Source organism: Xyrauchen texanus, chromosome 37 (genome assembly GCF_025860055.1).
Source record: "Xyrauchen texanus isolate HMW12.3.18 chromosome 37, RBS_HiC_50CHRs, whole genome shotgun sequence".
Taxonomy (NCBI): domain Eukaryota; kingdom Metazoa; phylum Chordata; class Actinopteri; order Cypriniformes; family Catostomidae; genus Xyrauchen; species Xyrauchen texanus.
The window spans coordinates 16924486-16943884 of NC_068312.1; the positions used below are offsets into that span (position 1 = coordinate 16924486).

Here is a 19399-nt window from a genome sequence, read left to right on the forward strand (position 1 = left end):
TTATATTTAGTATGAAAGTATGCGTAAGAGTAAGCATCACATATAACTCAATAATGAATGTAATTCTGCTTCATTCTGTGATCGGAATCCACATCAAATCCAAGTCGGGTGTTATTTCAAACACTTGTTGGTGTTTGTAAGTGCGTTTTGAGCTCAAGACATGAACATCACGAATGATCATTCAGATGTGTGTGATTTAGCAGGCGTGTTTACATTATACGATTAATTTCATGCAAATTGTAAGAATATTGTAAGGCATTTAATGGCTAATTTACACACCGAACTCCAACAAACGTTACAAACACAGTATGACTGTCATTCTCACACGTGCACATCCCTATTTATGTTTAGTCATTATGCCATTTATTTTAGTTTGACTGTCAGAATCATTTTAAATGAAACATTTCACGTGTTCTTGTAATAAATCTTCAAAGCTGCAAAATAAGTTTAAATAAGCAGCATAAAAAGGTTCGATTTTGGGTAATGTTGATTATTGTTAATAATAACAATGTAAAAATGTATAAGCCTATTTACTGTTTCATAATTGTATTCATCATTATGCTCATCATTATGAAGGCATTTCAACATCATTATTGATAGTCACAGTGTAGAGTAATAGAGTTGAATTTGGTGTTCTGAATTTCTTCTTCATCTTGGAAACTGAAAACAGAAACTTTTGCTGTTTGAAAATACATATTTATAAAATTGTGCCATAAAAAAACAATTCAATTTGGTTAAATATGAAATGTCCAGGATTGGAGTTTAAAAAATTCAAATTCAAACCTATTTAAAATACAACGTAATATTAAATTTGGCAAAATCACACTTATAATTCATATTCAAAAGTCTATAATTCAAATTTACACAATTCTAATTCAAATTGTTTTGTCATATTTCTGGCTCCATAGGACATAATTTAGACTGTCTAATCTGTGTGTGTTTGAGGGAGATTTTCACAGTTATGTGTCCTAGGTAAAATCCAATGTGGATGCGCTTGTCGATTTGTCACACATATAATGTTGCTTGTTGTGACGGCGATGTCTTCATCAACATACTTTAAACTCAAGTACTAATTTCCTGTATTTGCTTATACTGTATGTGATACTCATGCTGTACGTGTAGCCAGTTTAAGATTCATAAAGTAGAACATTAATTTTATATTACATTTACATACAACTTATCAATGCAGGTAGTCATATGCATAAAACACTGTTTTAGATCAAATGCGATTTTAACAATCGAGGAACCACATACTTTCTAGTTGCAGAGATTTTATCCCACAGTGTTAAAAGGATGCCAGCAGATATGAAGGGATTATTTAGCAGAGATGGGCCACTTCTATTTAAATGAATGGAGAAATTGGAACGCTCAACCAAGAGGCTCTGAGTGCCCAACGGTTGTAGAATGCAAGTCCCGCCTTACATGTAATAGAGCCAATCACCTTTTAGATTCAGACTTCATACAAGCCAGGAATTATTATATATATAAATTTTTTTTTAGCATAATATGAGGTAAAGAATCACAATTTATAATACCAGTATTGTCAGATTTTAAGTCTGATTTCAAAATATTCTTAAATTGTAATCTTGACCAACCGTTTTTGAGATTTTGGTCTTTCCCCAAAGCTGCACTTTTATGACTGGAAATAGCCTCCTGAGAGCGTTCCAAACATGGCCGACAGAGTACTGACTTGCTAGAAATACTTTGAGATATCGCACTTCATTTTAACTTGGATTTAATTATTCTATTTTAGAATACATACAGTAAGTCATGGATTAACAACTAACGACAGAAAAAGACAGTTGAGCAGTAAGCAACTCATATTTATTTTGCAATACACTGTATAAACATTTGTTCCATGATTACATTCCTGTCAGAAACAGTCATTTGTAAGCCAAAAAGCTAAAATCATTAAGTGATTAAAACATGTTTTTTTTTTTTTTAAACATTACTCAGAGATCTGACATAATTTTGTGTGGAACCAGTCGTTCAATACAGAGGGGTATGTGCTTTCATACCAAACATCACTGTAAAATAAGCGTATAAGCCAAAATAAACTACACTGACTGAACCCCTGATAATTGAGTGCAAACACTCTCCTCCTCCTTAAGAAATACTTAATATGTTCCCTCTATAGATGTTTTTCCTTAGGCAAAAATATATCTTAAGAGCACATTTTTAGACTGTTTGACTCCACATTATTCAGTCAGATCTCCCAAGAAACATACCCTAATTAAGGTTAAATGTTATAATATTACAAAACTTTACTTGTGCAAAAATCAGTTCGACAGCATTAAATAGATAAAAAGATAGAGAAAATTACCTCTCATTGTCATGAAGTGGCAAAGCATTTAAGTCAAGTGAATATCAGTCAAAAACTAAGGTCTTGAACCAGAAATCAGTGCCAACTTCTACACAATTCACAGGTAATAAAGTTTTATTTATGTATTCATATGTACACAATGAGTTTTGACATTTTGTATGCAGCAAGATATTGGAAATATTAAAAATAAAAGTCTGAACTCTTTTTCAAAGGCACAGTAACGTCAAAGGGAAGAACACAGTTCTTTGCTGAAGGTGACTAATCAATGTAAACTCCAACGATGACAATGACAAATAGGATGACGAGCACAGCTCCACAAATGGCAATATGGACCATTTTCTATGACAGACAAATCAACAAACAGACAAATATCAGTACATTTGAAGAAAAAAATAAAATAATAAATGTGCATTTTACATTACCTTTGTGTTAGCTAAAGCATGTGCAGTAATTTCTTGTTATTTGTTAGAAGCAAATAAAGTGCCATAGGTAACATGTGCTTTCAATAACTTAATTGAATATGTTTATTTTATGGTTTTCAATTAGCTTTAGATGATAAAGTAAAAGTAAATGAGACTGATAGTGATTGGGAAATGGGGGTTACCTTGGAAATCATGGTTACAAAGGATTGGCTTCAGCAGAAGAGGAGGTGGCAGAGTTAGTGGTGGTTTTTGCAGACAGGCCCACAGACAAGCCGACAATAAGTGCAACCACAGCAAGCACGACCAAGATAATAAGAGCGAGAATGATGTGTTTCTGTACAAGACAAATAAAAAGAAAGCATTATTTTAGTATGTGATGATATTTTAAAAAGAGATGCACAAGAACTAATGAGGTTTGATGTTATTTACATGTTGATCTGATCAGCTGATCAATTATTTAATTTCAGAGTGAATAACTACTTAAATTTTGGTACATTTTGGTCTGTTCATCATACAGAGTCATACTGTGCGCCTTAAAAAGACTAATATTCTATTACCCTGCGGGCCCCTGCCTGGTACCTCACAGCTTTCTTGGTCTGTTCTTTAGCATGGTATGTGTATTCCACTGCATTGTTAACATTTTTTTCAATGTTGTCAATCAATTCACCCTGTCCAACACAAATAAGAAAATGTATGACGACTGTAGGAATGAATAAATTACTTCCGTGCAATGCATGATGGTCACATACTGTACCTGAGTCTCCACAAGCATGGCCATGTCCACAAACATGTCGTGTAGCTCTTTAATGCTGGACTCCAGACGTAAGATGTCTTTATGCCTAGACTCGATCTCATTGAGGGCCTGACGGGTTATCAGGGAATCAGAGATGATCTGAAAACAGAGTAGAATCTTTAACATATTGCACTTGTCTTTATCTTCTACATTTGGAGGAACTTGGAGGCGGTTACAGCACTAACACAAATTAAAAGGACCATTACAAAACATAGCCATCGGAGGGTGCTAGTTCTGAACAACTGAAAAGGTGTGCTGCTTTCATGTCAGGCCAACATTTTCCCTCCATCAAATTAAGATTGGAAAGTGTAATTTTGAGAGAGAAACTTACATCAGAAGTGAAGACAGATGGGTTTCCAATCTCCAGCATTTCTTCCAATTCCTCATTGGTTGTGATTCTTCCAGCTACAAGATTCCGAAAATTTAAGAGATTAAAAAATAGCTGCAACTTTTCCAGCAGTATTCCCACACTTTTTGACCAATTAATTTTTCATGACTATTCCAGACACTGCTTGCAGGATAAGAACATTTGCAAATCCCTTTGATTCAGACTGGTGCGCAAAAGAATCATTCAGACCTATCTTTGAATAAGTATGACTAATTAATTGCAAAGAACCAATTTAAAAGAACACTTTGCTCATAAAATTCTACACAAGAGCAATATCTAGCCTATATAACTGGAAAAATATATATTCAATATAGACATATCAGGATTATCCATGACTTTTAAGATTTTATTCATTTCCATGACTTTTCCAGGCCTGGCAGTCACAATTTTAACATTTCCTGATATTGATGTTTTCCATGACTGTGGGAGACCAGTCAAGGGTACTGCTATCTATGGGCTTCCAGGTAACTGCCTGATCCTGTTTAGTCCATTATTCACTTGTTAAGGGGCTTCCTGTGCGCAAGTTTGTCATGGGTAAACATGAAACTTTGACCGGCAACTGCTAATAGGCAAATCCATTTGTATAATTGTTTGCCTTCATGTCATGGATTAGTGTATCTGTGTATTCATCCTATGCCTTTGGGATGGTATCGATTCAGCTGGGAAAATGGGAGAGAACAAAGCAGTGGCTGAAACCAATGTAAAGGTCATTAGAAAACACAAACTCATACATTATGGCCCCTAAGCAATGACCTGTACACATAAATATACTCACAAAGTGTGTGTGTGTGTGTGTGTGTGTGTGGGGCAGGGGTAATTAACTTTTATACACATTTTACCTATTGCAAAAATTTTTTAAAGGTGAACTGTGTAATGTCTGTGCCTCTAGTTTCACTGAACGAAATTGCAATAGTAATGACTCTTTGCAAATCAATTTCTTGAACTCTTACTTTGTCTGAAATTTGAAGAAAAACAGATTAACAGATTAACAGTCTAACCCCAAATTCACATCATTGGATGGTGTCAGGCTAGGATACTCAAACCAACAGAGTGTAGTATTATACATGAAGAAGAATTTAAATGACATGATTTGAATCTAGGAACAACCCAACCTTTTTAATCCTGGAATTCCTCAACATCATAAATTAACGGACCATGCATCAACTTCCTACTGAAGGCCTGTCTTTGGACAATAAAATGGTCAAGACACTCTAATCAACCTAATTTAAAGCAAAAAGGGTCATTGGTCAGAAAGGTCCCTCAGCACGAGCTTCTGAACCTCCACACAGAGTTAAAGCAGACTTCTCCTTGAAAGGTTTCCAAAAGACCATCATATTTGCACGACTCGAATACTAACACATTTCATCTAAATCCAGGAACATTCTACACAAAGTCATAGTACTTTACCAATTTAACCTTCTAAAATTTACAGAATGGATTTAAATCCACGATTTATACAATACCTAGACTGGCTAAGTAATTCTGACAATTGCTTTGAACTGTGGTAATTTGTATAACTGACAAATTAATGATTATAGCCTGATGTACCTCTTTAAAATGTGTGTAATGTTTTATCCATTTTGTATAACCAAGGAATTAACCAGTAACCAGGGATTTTAATTTTTTGTTACCTACACGTAAAAGAATGTCAAGTTTAGTATGCAAATGCTCACTTGGTTAAATAGAGGAAGCTGATGACAAACAATTTCATGTCTCTTGTACCATTCTCAAGATATAAAAGTTCATGATTAAATATGCACTATTTTTGAGTGGGAGATTTGTAAGAATCCAAAACAAAGGACCATAAAATCAACTGTCGAAAAAGACCTTGTTGACCACGTGACTCTGAAAAGTCACTTCTGATTGGCGCAGGACACCTTTGGGGATGCGGCCAATTTCAGTTTGTATGTTTCCAAACAGGAAGCTTCTCGTCGTCTCTTCTCTCTCGTCTTCTTCAGCTCTTCTGACTGATCAGACTTCGCTCTGGCTCTTCCCTCGTGGTCTTCTATGGATTTCGTCGGAACCAGATCCATGCCATGTGAGGTCCAAGGAAGTTCGGGACTTGAAGTCCAGAGGAAGCCTCTCAATCTCTACAGTTCAGAGAAGGCCTCGCTTCAAAGCCAACCTCATCATTCATACAGGCAACAACTATCCGATCTTATAGAGGTTCAAAACCTTGACTGAATGAACTTTCAACCAATAGCCAAGAACCAAGCAACACAAAGAACGCAAAGAAACACAAATAAATGCAAGAACATCTCCAATATTGTGCTCAAAGTGCTGGTGTATTAGTTAAATAATTTGGGTAATCCAATAGCAAATCGATATAGACTCAAATAAGGATAAATGGTTCTTAAGGTATTGTCAACAGACTCCAAGTTTATTTTCACCGTACTGATCATTTATTTCACATTCTGTCACTCTTCTCACCAACCTGTCTCATGTATATATGTGTTAGATTAGATTTATGTGTAGAATAGCAATAAAGTTTGTCTGTATTCAAAGATGATTTGACTGTGGTATATTTTGATAAATAATCTCATCCTTGTTTCTAAAAGATTTAGCTTCAAAGCTGTACCTAAATACGGATATTATTTTCAATAAGCCATGAGAATAATATTACTCCAATAAGTGAATTAATCATAATTCACTTATTAAAGCTAATTCCTTACAGTAGAAATTTTCAGCTGATACAACGAGACGTTTTTTTTATTCAGAAAAATAATCTAGATATTTGTCATTTATCTAATTTATAATGGTTGTCGAACGTGACTAATTTCGTTATATATTTTATTACATAATAATGTAGAATAAGGACAGTTTAATTTAGTTCATAGCTCACATATTTAGAGACCCTAAATTCCCTTCTATATTTTGCATACCAAATACCCTTACATATAATGGTGTGAGAATGCAAGCACTTTAACGGTTCCCATCTAAATTCATCAATACCAAATTTCCTAATGGTGTGAGAATGAGGGCACTTTAATGGTTCCCTTCTAAATGTAGCATACTAAATACCCTTACAAGAGCAACAGTGTTTACACTTTTTGAGGTACTCAACCAGAGTTTAGCTCTTGCTTAAGTAACCCTGCAAGCCAAATCTAACTATACACTACTAGTTGATCCCAAAATATGACAAACTCTCCCTCCATCTCTGTGACTTCAGATCACAAAATCAATGAATTAAAAATGTATTTGCTACGTAAATCGTTAATACAAAGTACTGTAACCCATCCATAGAATCCAAAAACACATTTATGGGATATATAAAAAAAAATAAAGTAAAGTTGATGTAACTAGAGCCACTTTTCCACCATCAGGCCAAACTGTTCTCAGCACAGAATGGTTACAGTAGCATTTCCACTGGAGCATGTTCCAGCATGGCACAATTATAAACCGTTCTCGGCACGGTTTGATAAACATTCTCAACCATGCTGTTAGAATGGCTTTAGTACGTGTCTACTCCTTTTGTGTATCTTCATGATTTTATGATGATGGTTTAACTATTGCAGACTGTATTTTTTTCGGGGGTCCGGGATACCTCCCTGAAATGACTTTTTGCAGGTTGGGATGCCTGCGATAGTGGATTTTGCCATAACAAAGGTGGTGGAAAAGGAGATAACGATTATTCATAAGATCGTTTTTAAAATCGATTTATAGAATGTTAACAACTTTTCTTAAGTCTTTCCTTACTAAGACGAGCACAAACATAAAGGCTAAGATGCAGTTTATTGTTCAACCAAAATCCCAATAATAACAGAATAGTTATTTTTTTGGTGTTTCACACAGGATGTTTAACTATAACAAGCCCAAAACACACAAAATACTTGGTTCCATAACAATTCAATATTTAAAAATTTACCAAATTAGGCTTTTTGTAGCCTTTATAGTTTATTCACTATATGATGGTTTTTGAATATATATATTTCACCAGATGAGGTTTACTGAGGAATAAGGTTTTCCTTAGTTCGCTTTTGAGCCAATTGAAAGCCACACGGGTGAAAGTTTGGCAGAATGCGTTGTTGCCATGGTTGAGAGCGTAGGCTTGGAGCTGTCAAATTGCAAAGGCCAGTCATATGACAATGGCAGTAATATGTCTGGAAAGTACAATGAACTTCAAGCGCAACTAAAGAAGAGAAAACCCTGCGCAGCTCACTCCCTGAATTTAGTTGGAGTCAACACCATAGAGGCAAGCAGCCCAGAAGTTTGAAATTACTTTAGCATGTTGCAGTCACTGTATACATTTTGTTCCTCCTCTACCAACCGATGGGGGAAAATTTTCCGCAACACAGACGGGATAAGTTTGACACTGAAATCTCTTTCAGGTACACGATGGAGCTGTCGAGCAGATGCCACCAAAGCTCTATCGAAAAACTATGCAAAGATAAAGGAGGCACTTGAAAATATAGCTAGCTCAGATGAGGAAAAAAGAGACACCAGACATGAAGCAGGGGTGCTGTGCACTAAGTTGAAATATCTAGAAACTGCATTTATGGCCTTTTTCTGGGATACAATCCTTGACAGATTTCAAGCCACAAGCATAATGCTTCAAATAAGTGACATCAACATTTTGACAGTGGTGAGTCTACTCGAGTCATTGCGTGTGTTTGTTTCCACACAACGTGATCAGTTTGAGATGCATGAAAAAGCAGCTCTGAATGTAACAGGTGTGCTCCACATCTACAAGTGTGACCTACAACAAAGCAGAAAACGGAAAATCTTTGGAGATTAAGGGAGTAAGCCTAAAAAGATCCAAGCAACCTACATGATGGGAGGAAGAAATTCCAAATAGACACGTTTTATGTAGTCATAGACAAACTGGTCTGCCTACAAGGAATTGATGGATATATTTGTAGTTTGTTCATGCCAGAAACAACGAGCAACAGTGAGGTCACAAAACACGCCAATGCACTACTCTGTGCATATCCATCAGACCTAAACAGCAGCTTTGCCAACGAGCTCATACAATTCACATCATTCATGTGTGAGCAAGACAAGTCGCCATCAAAGATGCTGAACACCATGTTGGAACTTGGCCTGCAATCCGTCTTCCCTAATGTGTACGTGGCCTTGAGGATGTTTCTCACTTTGCCAGTGACAAACTGTGAAGGGGAGTGCTCCTTTTCCCACATGGCGAGAATTAAAAGTCAACAACAACTGAACTCTCTGGCAATTCTGGCAATAGAGTCCGATCTCGTCAGAGACCTGGACTTTACTGAAGTTGTGGAGGAGTTTTCAAGGAGAAAGGCCAGAAAAAAGACTGTCGCATAAGGTCCCAGGCAGTAAAGAATCCCTTGTGCGGATAAACTGGTGGATTTCCACTTTAACTGCCAGTAAGGAGGGTGGCCAGGAGGGGAGCTAATGCAGCTGTACCCAACCTAGTAGATCATTTACATGAAGGAGAGAGACAGTGAGAGAGAGAAAAAGAGGTGCTCAACAATCAGCTGTTTTTCCGAAGTCAGCTCTTTAGATAAAATTGTGGTCACTGTGGGAAGCTAGTTCGATTTTGACAGACTGTACAGACATGACTATAGTTATTCTTAGTTGTGTTATTAGGCTGTATTTTCATAGATTTTAATCTGCTTTATTGCAATAAATTCAGTTGATTTTGTTCTGTGATAGTTTCCATTTTGTCTTTTGTTTTATAGATATTTATAGATCTCCTTTGCTGTCACAGTTTACATCACAAGAAATGGAGTTGGAGAAAGTGGTTTTGTATTAAACTAAAGAAAAACCCACAGCTTCCTTTTACTGTTTCTAAAAATTAAGATGCTGTGTGAGTTTGGGCCACGAGTTCTGGGAGGGGGGGGGGGTTCCAAGATTTTGTGCCCAAGGGCCTCTGCTTTCTAAATCCGTGCCTGCTTGCATGACTCACTGATCTCCAGCTGCCTCTGAATCCTGCTTTTGCTTTTCGCTCTGAAGGACACCTGGATTTCATTGTATTGTGTCATCACCTCCACAAACTTACGAGACACGTTAGAGTACTAAAAAACAAGAGAGAAACAACAAGAGACAGATTTGGAATGAAAACATGACCGCACAGGAAAGCAGCAGAAAAAAAAGGTGTGAGATTCCACACCTGAGTTTTCTGAATGCGTACATCCACTGCAGCGCAGGTAGTAACCTGGTCGTCTGGAGGTAGACTCTGTTGCATTGCTAAAGAGACATTAGGAAAGAACTCAGTTAATTTCTTTGGCCATTTACTTCAACAGCTGTACCAAAAATAAACATCACCAAATCTTTACTGAAGGTGACATATGCCATTCCTGCACCACTAGAATCACAAAACGAAATTACAAAAATAATGATTTTTTTTTATATACAAGGTTTCCCGAATATTGCTCCAGTCTTTCACTGGTCAGAAAAACCAAGAGTCCCACTTGAAACTCACAACATTGTTTGAGCCAACGTGCTGAGTCAAGCTTGTGGAGATTCTCAAACAAATAGAGCACTGATCCAATAGTGCCTCAGTGTTTACACTTTTCAAGGGAAATCAGACTATGTATTGCTTACTTATATTTGTCTCTGCATATTAAGCTTGGATAGGATACATTATTTTAGCACTGAAAACAATTACACCTACTTTAACATTTTCTGCAAACCTTTTTCTTCCATAATTCAGAACCATTGTAATATACTCATCTTTACTCGTGCCTGACTTGCCATGATAGCACAGACAAAAGCAGAATGTCCTACTCACATTTAAGGCTGGTCTGGGCAATATTGGCATGTTTCTTGATTTCTACTGTGAGTTGTTCCAACTCTTCTTTTGTTCCTGAAAGCAAAGTCATAATTAGGGATGAGAGATTTAAAATCATACTACTGAAATATATACTACATGCTTTTGAAAGGCCTGCAGATTGCTCATTTACTGTGTAAATGTACTTAAGTTAGATTAGGAACAACATCTGGCATCAAAATAGAAAAACAACATACTGCTATATTTGATATTTCAGGGCCTGATGTTCACTTGATGTACAGTACAATGCACAGAAGACATATTCTAAAAAGAAACAGTCAGTTATAACAAACATCTTTTTTTCTTCCTTCCAAATAACAGTTACAGATAAAATAATGCCTCAGTAAAGCCCTACCTTCAATCAGATGTGTCATGCTGGAAAAATAATGTGGTGTGTTTTATAGGTGATTATAAATACATACTGTTATATAAAAGGAAATGTTGCTGTAGAGGGCTGTTTTGACAGTCTCTTACGAGGGAATAATGAAGCACAATGCTCAACTGCATCATTACATTTGACACATTTTCTTGAAAAATACCCTGAACATAATTCTCTGACTCCTGTAGATACAGTATATTACACACATGTGTAGAAGAAACAAGCAAGCAGCAGATACACTCACACCCTCCCAGATGTCTTTATCTCTGTCTCACATTCCTCTCTGCATGTCCCATACATGCCCTCCAAGTTACAGCTAAAATGAACCCCACACACACGCATACACTCTTAAAATTAAGAATGTGATGGGGAAACCACAAATTCATTGCATGCCCAAACTCGACTCCTGAGGAGGTATGTTTCCCATAGTGTTAAGGGATAGAAACCCCTTTTAACTGGTCGAATCATTATGAATAGTTTGATACTATCCATTAAACTAAAGTTAGTTCTAGTACTCTTATCTGTCTGGATGAGCAATGTCCCAATAGAGCTGATATTTAGAACAGCAGTGGGATGCTCCACTGTTTGTGTCACTCCGCTTGACTGTGTTGTCAGTCTGTGTTTTGTGTGTCCTGCTTTGGCTTCATTTTGAACTATTTTTGATAAATAGGAGCAAAAATAGACAAAATAACAGACAAAATAGTGTCTAAAATATAAATGACTCAAAATTTACTTCTTGTTTAGAGAAATGTTGTAATGTATAACAGCAACATCATACTCATAATCATGCTGTTAATTTGAATATAGGTATGACTGTGACTGTCTGTGCCTGTGCCTGTGTCCACAGCCAAATCACTTATAAAAGAATATGTATATATCTGTGTATGTGAGGAATGGTTTTCCCACAGCAGTTTCCAGGCTGCTCCACAGGTGCACTTGTATGGAGTGATGTGATATTTCCAGCATAATGAAAACTGGGTAGAGGAAATCAATATTCTTTTACTGTTATAGGCGGTTAAGGCTCTGGGTTACTGACCAGAAGGTCGGGGGTTCAAGCCCCAACACTGCTAAGATGCCACTCACTGAACCTGTACTATGACCCCAGCTTAGCTGGGATATGTGAAAACAAAGAAATGTTGCTGTATATATATGAAAAATAAAAAAGTAAAATGTGTGACAATAATATAGGCTTTCTTCTTCTTATGCAGCTGGAAAAATAGATTTTTTTCCTCGCTGTCTTTGTGATAGAGCCCTGAGTATTATTTGTTTATTAAGTTTGAACAAGAATGACCGAACGTAGATTTAGAGTGTATCGCCACCTACTGGGCAGGGAGGAGAATGTTTTGTAAAAAAAAAAAAAAAAGACTTAAATATTGATCTGTTTCTCACACACACCCAAAAAAACACTTCTAAAGACATGGATTAAACCACTGGAGTTGTAAGGATTACTTTTAATCTGCCTTTATGTGCTTTTTTGAGCTTCCAAGTTTTGGACCCTCTTGTATGGACCTACAGAGGTGAGATTGTCTTCTAAAAATCTTTGTTTGTGTCATAGACATCTGGGATGGCATGAGGGAGAGTAGATGTTGAGAGAATTTTCATTTTTGGGTGAACTATTATTTTAACATGGCCATTCAGAAACAGGCTCTCATTTGTTTCATCTGTGCCATTTGCTCAAATTTTACTGACTTTGAAAGGAGATGTTGGCAGAATATTCATTTAATTGAAATAAAATGCAATGAAAGGGAATTGTGACTCCATGTCTGTCAGTCTCTAATATTCTACCTAGCATCTCCTTGTGACCCAGAGGGAAAAAAAATTGTCATACAAGATTTGAACAGCATAAGTCTGAGTAAATGATGACAGAATTTTTATTCTGGGTGAACTGCCACTATAAAAGGCTTTGAGTTAGGGTGACTTACTCTCGTCAGGGTTGGAAGGTGTAAGGATCAGGCTATGTTTCTTCTTCACCTCATTCACGAGGGAGGAGATCTTATTGATGATACCTTTGACCTCCTCCACCTGGAATAAAGCAGAGCTCAGACACTTCTCTTACACTTCAGTGGACTACACTTGTTGATTTAAAAATGAATTTATGGGACACACCCTTATGAAAAAAAAAGATATGTGAATATATTGGAAAATATAATGTGATATATTAAATAATACATTTTCTTATATGGGAATCTAGTGCTTATATTTTTCAATATTCTGCAATATTTGCATGTACCTTGTATGGCTAAATATTTATACATATGAAAAATATATATAGCAATAACAAGACTACATATTTACATTTTATTCAAATAATTTCTCTTTCATTAGTTAACACAAGGGTTTACATACAGCATTAAATGTCTCAAAAATATATTCCTTATATGTGTACAAAGGTCCCCAATTCTTTACAGATTCAGGCAAATGAAGACATACTGTAAATGTAAATTCAGTGACAGATTTGCTTTCTACATAGTATTTCAAACTGTTGGACAAAATCTACAACCATTTTTTTTCCCACACTTATATATATATATATATATATATATATATATATATATATATATATATAGGGCTATCGATTTAACGCATTAATTCAGTGCGATTAATATAAATTGCATACCCCCGGACCATAATAAGGAAGATTCCTGAGAAAAGTGGTTTACTCCAGAGGGCAGTAAGTGACATTTCAGCTGTATGAGCAACGCACAGTTTATACAGTGAACAAAACACTTTAGTAGACAGAACAACACAAACATGCCTTACCTTCAAACAACTTGATGAAGCGCAAATCCGAACTAAGGGATCTCAAGATGTGTTTAAAGATTCAATATTAAACTATATTTAACTTGACACTGTGACCTAAACATTTTATGTTTATGACATAACGCACCCGAGACACTACACAAGCATGTCTGACGCAGGTGTACACTCACCTAAAGGATTATTAGGAACACCATACTAATACTGTGTTTGACCCCCTTAATTCTACGTGGCATTGATTCAACAAGGTGCTGAAAGCATTCTTTAGAAATGTTGGCCCATATTGACAGGATAGCATCTTGCAGTTGATGGAAATTTGTGGGATGCACATCCAGGGCACGAAGCTCCCGTTCCACCACATCCCAAAGATAATCTATTGGGTTGAGATCTGGTGACTGTGGGGGCCATTTTAGTACAGTGAACTCATTGTCATGTTCAAGAAACCAATTTGAAATGATTCGAGCTTTGTGACATGGTGCATTATCCTGCTGGAAGTAGCCATCAGAGGATGGGTACATGGTGGCCATAAAGGGATGGACATGGTCAGAAACAATGCTCAGGCAGGCCGTGGCATTTAAACGATGCCCAATTGGCACTAAGGGGCCTAAAGTGTGCCAAGAAAACATCCTCCACACCATTACACCACCACCACCAGCCTGCACAGTGGTAACATGGCATGATGGATCCATGTTCTCATTCTGTTTACGTCAAATTCTGACTCTACCATCTGAATGTCTCAACAGAAATCGAGACTCATCAGACCAGGCAACATTTTTCCAGTCTTCAACTGTCCAATTTTGGTGAGCTCTTGCAAATTGTAGCCTCTTTTTCCTATTTGTGGTGGAGATGAGTGGTACCCGGTGGGGTCTTCTGCTGTTGTAGCCCATCCACCTCAAGGTTGTGCGTGTTGTGGCTTCACAAATGCTTTGCTGCATACCTCGGTTGTAACGAGTGGTTATTTCAGGCAAAGTTGCTCTTCTATCAGCTTGAATCAGTCGGCCCATTCTCCTCTGACCTCTAGCATCAATAAGGCATTTTACGCCCACAGGACTGCCGCGATATTGGATGTTTTTCCTTTTCACACCATTCTTTGTAAACCCTAGAAATGGTTGTGCGTGAAAGTCCCAGTAACTGAGCAGATTGTGAAATACTCAGACCGGCCCGTCTGGCACCAACAACCATGCCACGCTCAAAATTGCTTAAATCACCTTTCTTTCCCATTCTGACATTCAGTTTGGAGTTCAGGAGATTGTCTTGACCAGGACCACACCCCTAAATGCATTGAAGCAACTGCCATGTGATTGGTTGATTAGATAATTGCATTAATGAGAAATTGAACAGGTGTTCCTAATAATCGTTTAGGTGAGTGTACATTGACGGGTCCTTAAACAAGCCCTCATAATAAATCTCAAACTGATTGACAAATTCACTTGCGAAATGGATTGCTGTGAACTGTATGCCAATAATTGGATTATGATCAATAATATGGTAGTAAACAATACACTGTATTTTAAAGCCGCTTTTTGTATTGCCTTATCAATGATTAACTCTTCTGCTACAGCAATGTAATGCATTTTAATGATCTGAATATTTTTTATTTGATATGTATATGTATAATCATTATATATTTAATTATTTTTATACGATGGGCTTTCTCAGCAAATATTTGTATATGCGATTAATCACGATTAATTAATCGGAACACCATGTAACTAATTAGATTAAAAAAAATTATATATATATATATATATATATATACTATATATATAATTGTATTATTATTAATACACATGGATATACATTATACAATACATTTCTCTGAAATGTGTATATATATTTAACATACATGTTCAAATGTATATATACTCAATATGTATATATATATATATATATATATATATATATATAATAACATAAATATTCACATATTTGGATGTATGAAAACCAGCAATTCCTTATGTATTACTCAGTATATTGTAATATATTAACACAATGTATTAATCTATATAATTATGAATATACTGAAATTATTTAATATATTGAGAGTTATTATGTAAGGAAATATTTTTTTTGCATAAGGGCAGAGTTGGATCATAAGCACCTTTCATAAAGATTAATGACTGTACCTTTCTGAAAAAGACCTGCATGAAGCCATCGCTCTCCATGGACACAGTGACACCCCCATCTTCACTGGCACCTTGTCTGCCCTACAGTAAAACACAGAGACAATGATTTAAAGGGGATCGTTTCAACATGATCAACCAAAAGTAAAAAAGGACTTAAATATTGATCTGTTTCTTGCCTACACCTATTATATCACTTCTGAAGACATGGATTAATACACTGGAGTCATCTGGATTACTTTTATGCTGCATTTATGTGCTTTTTGATGTTTCAAAATGCTGGCACCCATTCACTGGCATTGTATGGACCTACAGAGCAGAGATATTCTTCTAAAAATCTTAATGTATCCAGCAGAAGAAAGAAAGTCATACACATTTGGGATATGACGGTGAGTAAATTAAGAGATTTTTATTTTTGGGTGAACTGTTCCTTTAACCCTGATACAAGTATGTAAAATAGACAGGAAATAATGGAGATTGCTGTTACCAAATGCATCAATGTGTTGCAGTTATTTCATAAGATATGTGGTGTTTCAGTGACTAAAACATTTATATCCATATAACATGACATTATTGACCCTATTCAACAGTAGGGAAGCCAAATTTGTTGCACATTTCAAACACAGTGGCAATATTTAAGTGCTACACATGGCATAATTAGTAAAAAAAAGATAAATAAAAACATAAAAGTTTATTATACTTTATGAAAAGAGACAAAAATGTAACAAAACTCAACATAAATGTCAAGTTTGAAACAAAATAGATAAGGGGAGAAAATAATAAAAGTTTAATTTGAAATGGTTTAAAACAAATAATAATGGAATAAAATACTAAAAAAGGGGGAAATAATGCAGCGCCAGCAGTAAAGTGCTTTGTCCGAGAATTCACAAGTAAACAGGTAAGGTTTTGATGACCTTGATTAATTCGTTTAATTAAATCCCTTTTCTACTTACTGAATTCAATTCAGCCAGTCGGTCCCTCATAACAATGTCGTATGGAAAGTCGATTTATCCTGTGTGAGTATTTGTGCACGTCCGCTGCGGTTCGTACGTGTTGAAGTCCATTGCAAGTCCAAGTTATAGGAAAAAGTAAATTACGTACATTAATGAAGTAACCATTGACTTTAGTACCTTAACCAAAAATACAGCTTATAAAGCAGCTTATAAATGAGATGTTTAATATTCATGGAGTCATCCAGCTATGAAGCTTTGTCTGTCTGTTATTTTCCCGTCCCGTCGCCAGTCGACGCATCTAAATAATGCTGTGAGCGCAGCTACACTAAACACAGCGGTAATGCCATGGCAACAGCGTCCTCAAAATGGGCGTGCACAATGGGTCTACAATACATAATTGTTTTTTTCTGTACTACTTACTGCGATCAATCCATTGGTTATTAAAATGTATTTATCATGCATCTAGGTGTAAATAGTAATCCAGACCCTTAGAGGAGCTCGTGGACAAATTTATCACGTGCTGCCTGTTACTTTTTCAAGCGCTTGCCAGGATGAACCGGTCACAGCCGTTTGTGATGACTGGATTCTGCACTTGATAGCGACTGCGAAACCAGACTTAGATTTATGTGAGGTACCAGACCATGCAATTATGAGATTTAAACTATTGTACGCTTGAATATGCAGTCTGCAGTAAGAAAAATGTGAATATTTCTATGCGGCTCAAAAGAGAATTCTGCTTTATGAACTCACGTGCGCCTCCGGCAGGAAGAGAATTGCAGGATCTCTTCCAGCTCAATAGTGCCATTCTCCCCAGTGAATTACCTTCAAGAGTGTTATTTAAGACAGAAGTTTCTGGTTTCCTCTCTGAGCATGTGTTCTTCCCTAGCATTCTTACAGATTTATATAGTTCTTTCCACTATTGTCTTGTACTAGACTTCCATACAGACAACTGAATTGCCTGCCCCCTTCTACAGCACGTTAGTAACTATAATTACCTTGCAAAGCTGATTCAACTTGAAACTCTATACGGAACAGTTCACCCAAAAATGGAGAGAGAGAAAAAAATATGACCTTTATGCTGACTTTATGTGCTTTTTGGAGCTTGAAAGATTTGGTCCCCATTCACTTGCATTGAATGGACCTAAAGAGTTTAGCTATTTTGCAAAAAAAGTAATTTGTGTTCTGCAGAAGCAAGTCAGTCACATCTGGGATGGCATGAGTGTAAGTTGATAAGATCATTTTTATTTTGGGTAAACTAGTCTTAAGACTAGCACTAAAATGGTATTTGGAACAAAGAACCCTACAAGACTATTGTGTCTATTTGTAACCAGCATTTGCTAATTTAGATGATTTTGTGTTCATGCAAAACTGAACATTAACCCCTTTTCTACATGTCCTCTTTTGGTGTCATTTTTCTGACCATTTTGTACATTAATAGTGTTAACTAATATTAACAAAATATCCATTGCTCCAAGTCTGTCGACCATGAAAAATAATCACCAGTCAATTTTATACTCTCACTATTTAATCGTGTGTGAAACAAGGAAACCATAACATGTATGCAGTAGATGAATGCTGATTACACGATATACTTTGTTTACATAACAGGTACGATTTATTTTTTCATATCAGAAATCAGAGGATTAATGAACAGTAGATAAACAAATCACTAGCAATCCAAACATTTAAAATCTGCAATTTGAATCAGATTATTAACATCAAAGAAAAGAGCACCTTGAACTTGACAACACAAGCAAGATGCCTGAACAAAAATCTAAAGTGAATATACAAAAACAAAAAAAAAAAATAAAAACAGTAGGAGCTTAGCATATCACCTTTAATACTTAAAACAGTCTAGTACTTGCTTCTAAACGCACACCATGTTGGATATTTATATTCATATGAAAGGATCCTTTATGTGGACTTCAGCTTTCACCATTATCGCAGCTATACTCCAGAACAAATTACACCAATTCTCTGTTCCCATGTCTATCTGTCAGTGGATCACCAGCTTTCTGACAAACAGGCAGCAGCTAGTGAGACTGGGGAAATTCACTTCCAGCACCTGTTCAATCAAGACTGGTGCCCCCCAGGGATGTGTGCTCTCCCCACTACTGTTCTCCCACTACTCTTCACCCTTCTGTTAAGCTCCTGAAGTTTGCAGATGACACCAATGTCATCGGCCTCATCCGAGATGATGATGAGACTGCATACAGAAAGGAGGTTGAACGACTGGCTAACTGGTGCAGTCAAAACAACCTGGAGCTGAACACGCTCAAAACAGTGGAGATGATTGTGGACTTTAGGAGAAACACATCAACATTGACCCCCCACCTCACATTTTTAGTCATTCAGGTTCCTGGGCACTACCATCTCACAGGATCTGAAGTGGGAAACCCACATTGGCTCCACTGTGAAAAAGGCCCAGCAGAGGTTGTACTTCCTTCGCCAGCGGAGGAAGTTCAACCTGTCACAGGCACAGCTGATACAGTTCTACTCAACATTGAGTCTGTCCTCTG

The 19399-nt window shown here is 36.5% G+C and overlaps 1 protein-coding gene across 3 annotated transcripts; it reads right to left on the bottom strand.

The window, feature by feature from the left end:
• Nucleotides 1-1817: 1817 nt before the first annotated feature.
• LOC127631173 (syntaxin-2-like) lies at nucleotides 1818-17166 on the bottom strand. Of its 3 annotated transcripts, XM_052109196.1 has the most exons (11): nucleotides 16881-17166; nucleotides 15931-16011; nucleotides 12970-13069; nucleotides 10630-10704; nucleotides 10009-10085; nucleotides 9805-9913; nucleotides 3870-3943; nucleotides 3500-3637; nucleotides 3303-3413; nucleotides 2928-3079; nucleotides 1818-2662 (listed from the first exon to the last, which is right to left on the bottom strand). In XM_052109196.1, the coding sequence occupies exons 1-10, from the start codon at nucleotides 16908-16910 to the stop codon at nucleotides 2942-2944; spliced, it is 933 nt and encodes a 310-aa protein (XP_051965156.1). In that variant the 5' UTR covers nucleotides 16911-17166; the 3' UTR covers nucleotides 1818-2662; nucleotides 2928-2941. The 3 variants fall into 3 exon arrangements, with proteins under 3 accessions (XP_051965156.1, XP_051965158.1, XP_051965157.1); XM_052109198.1 differs by lacking the exon at nucleotides 3303-3413; XM_052109197.1 differs by lacking the exon at nucleotides 2928-3079.
• Between the last annotated feature and the right edge of the window lie 2233 nt (nucleotides 17167-19399).

Excerpts from the sequence above, each read along its gene's own strand:
- LOC127631173 (XM_052109196.1), bottom strand. The coding sequence starts at position 16,910 with ATGAGGGACCGACTGGCTGAATTGAATTCA. Across the intron at positions 9,914-10,008 it reads TACGCATTCAGAAAACTCAG|TACTCTAACGTGTCTCGTAA; the intron begins GTGTGGAATCTC and ends CTTGTTTTTTAG. Across the intron at positions 3,080-3,302 it reads ACCAGGCAGGGGCCCGCAGG|AAACACATCATTCTCGCTCT; the intron begins GTAATAGAATAT and ends TGTCTTGTACAG.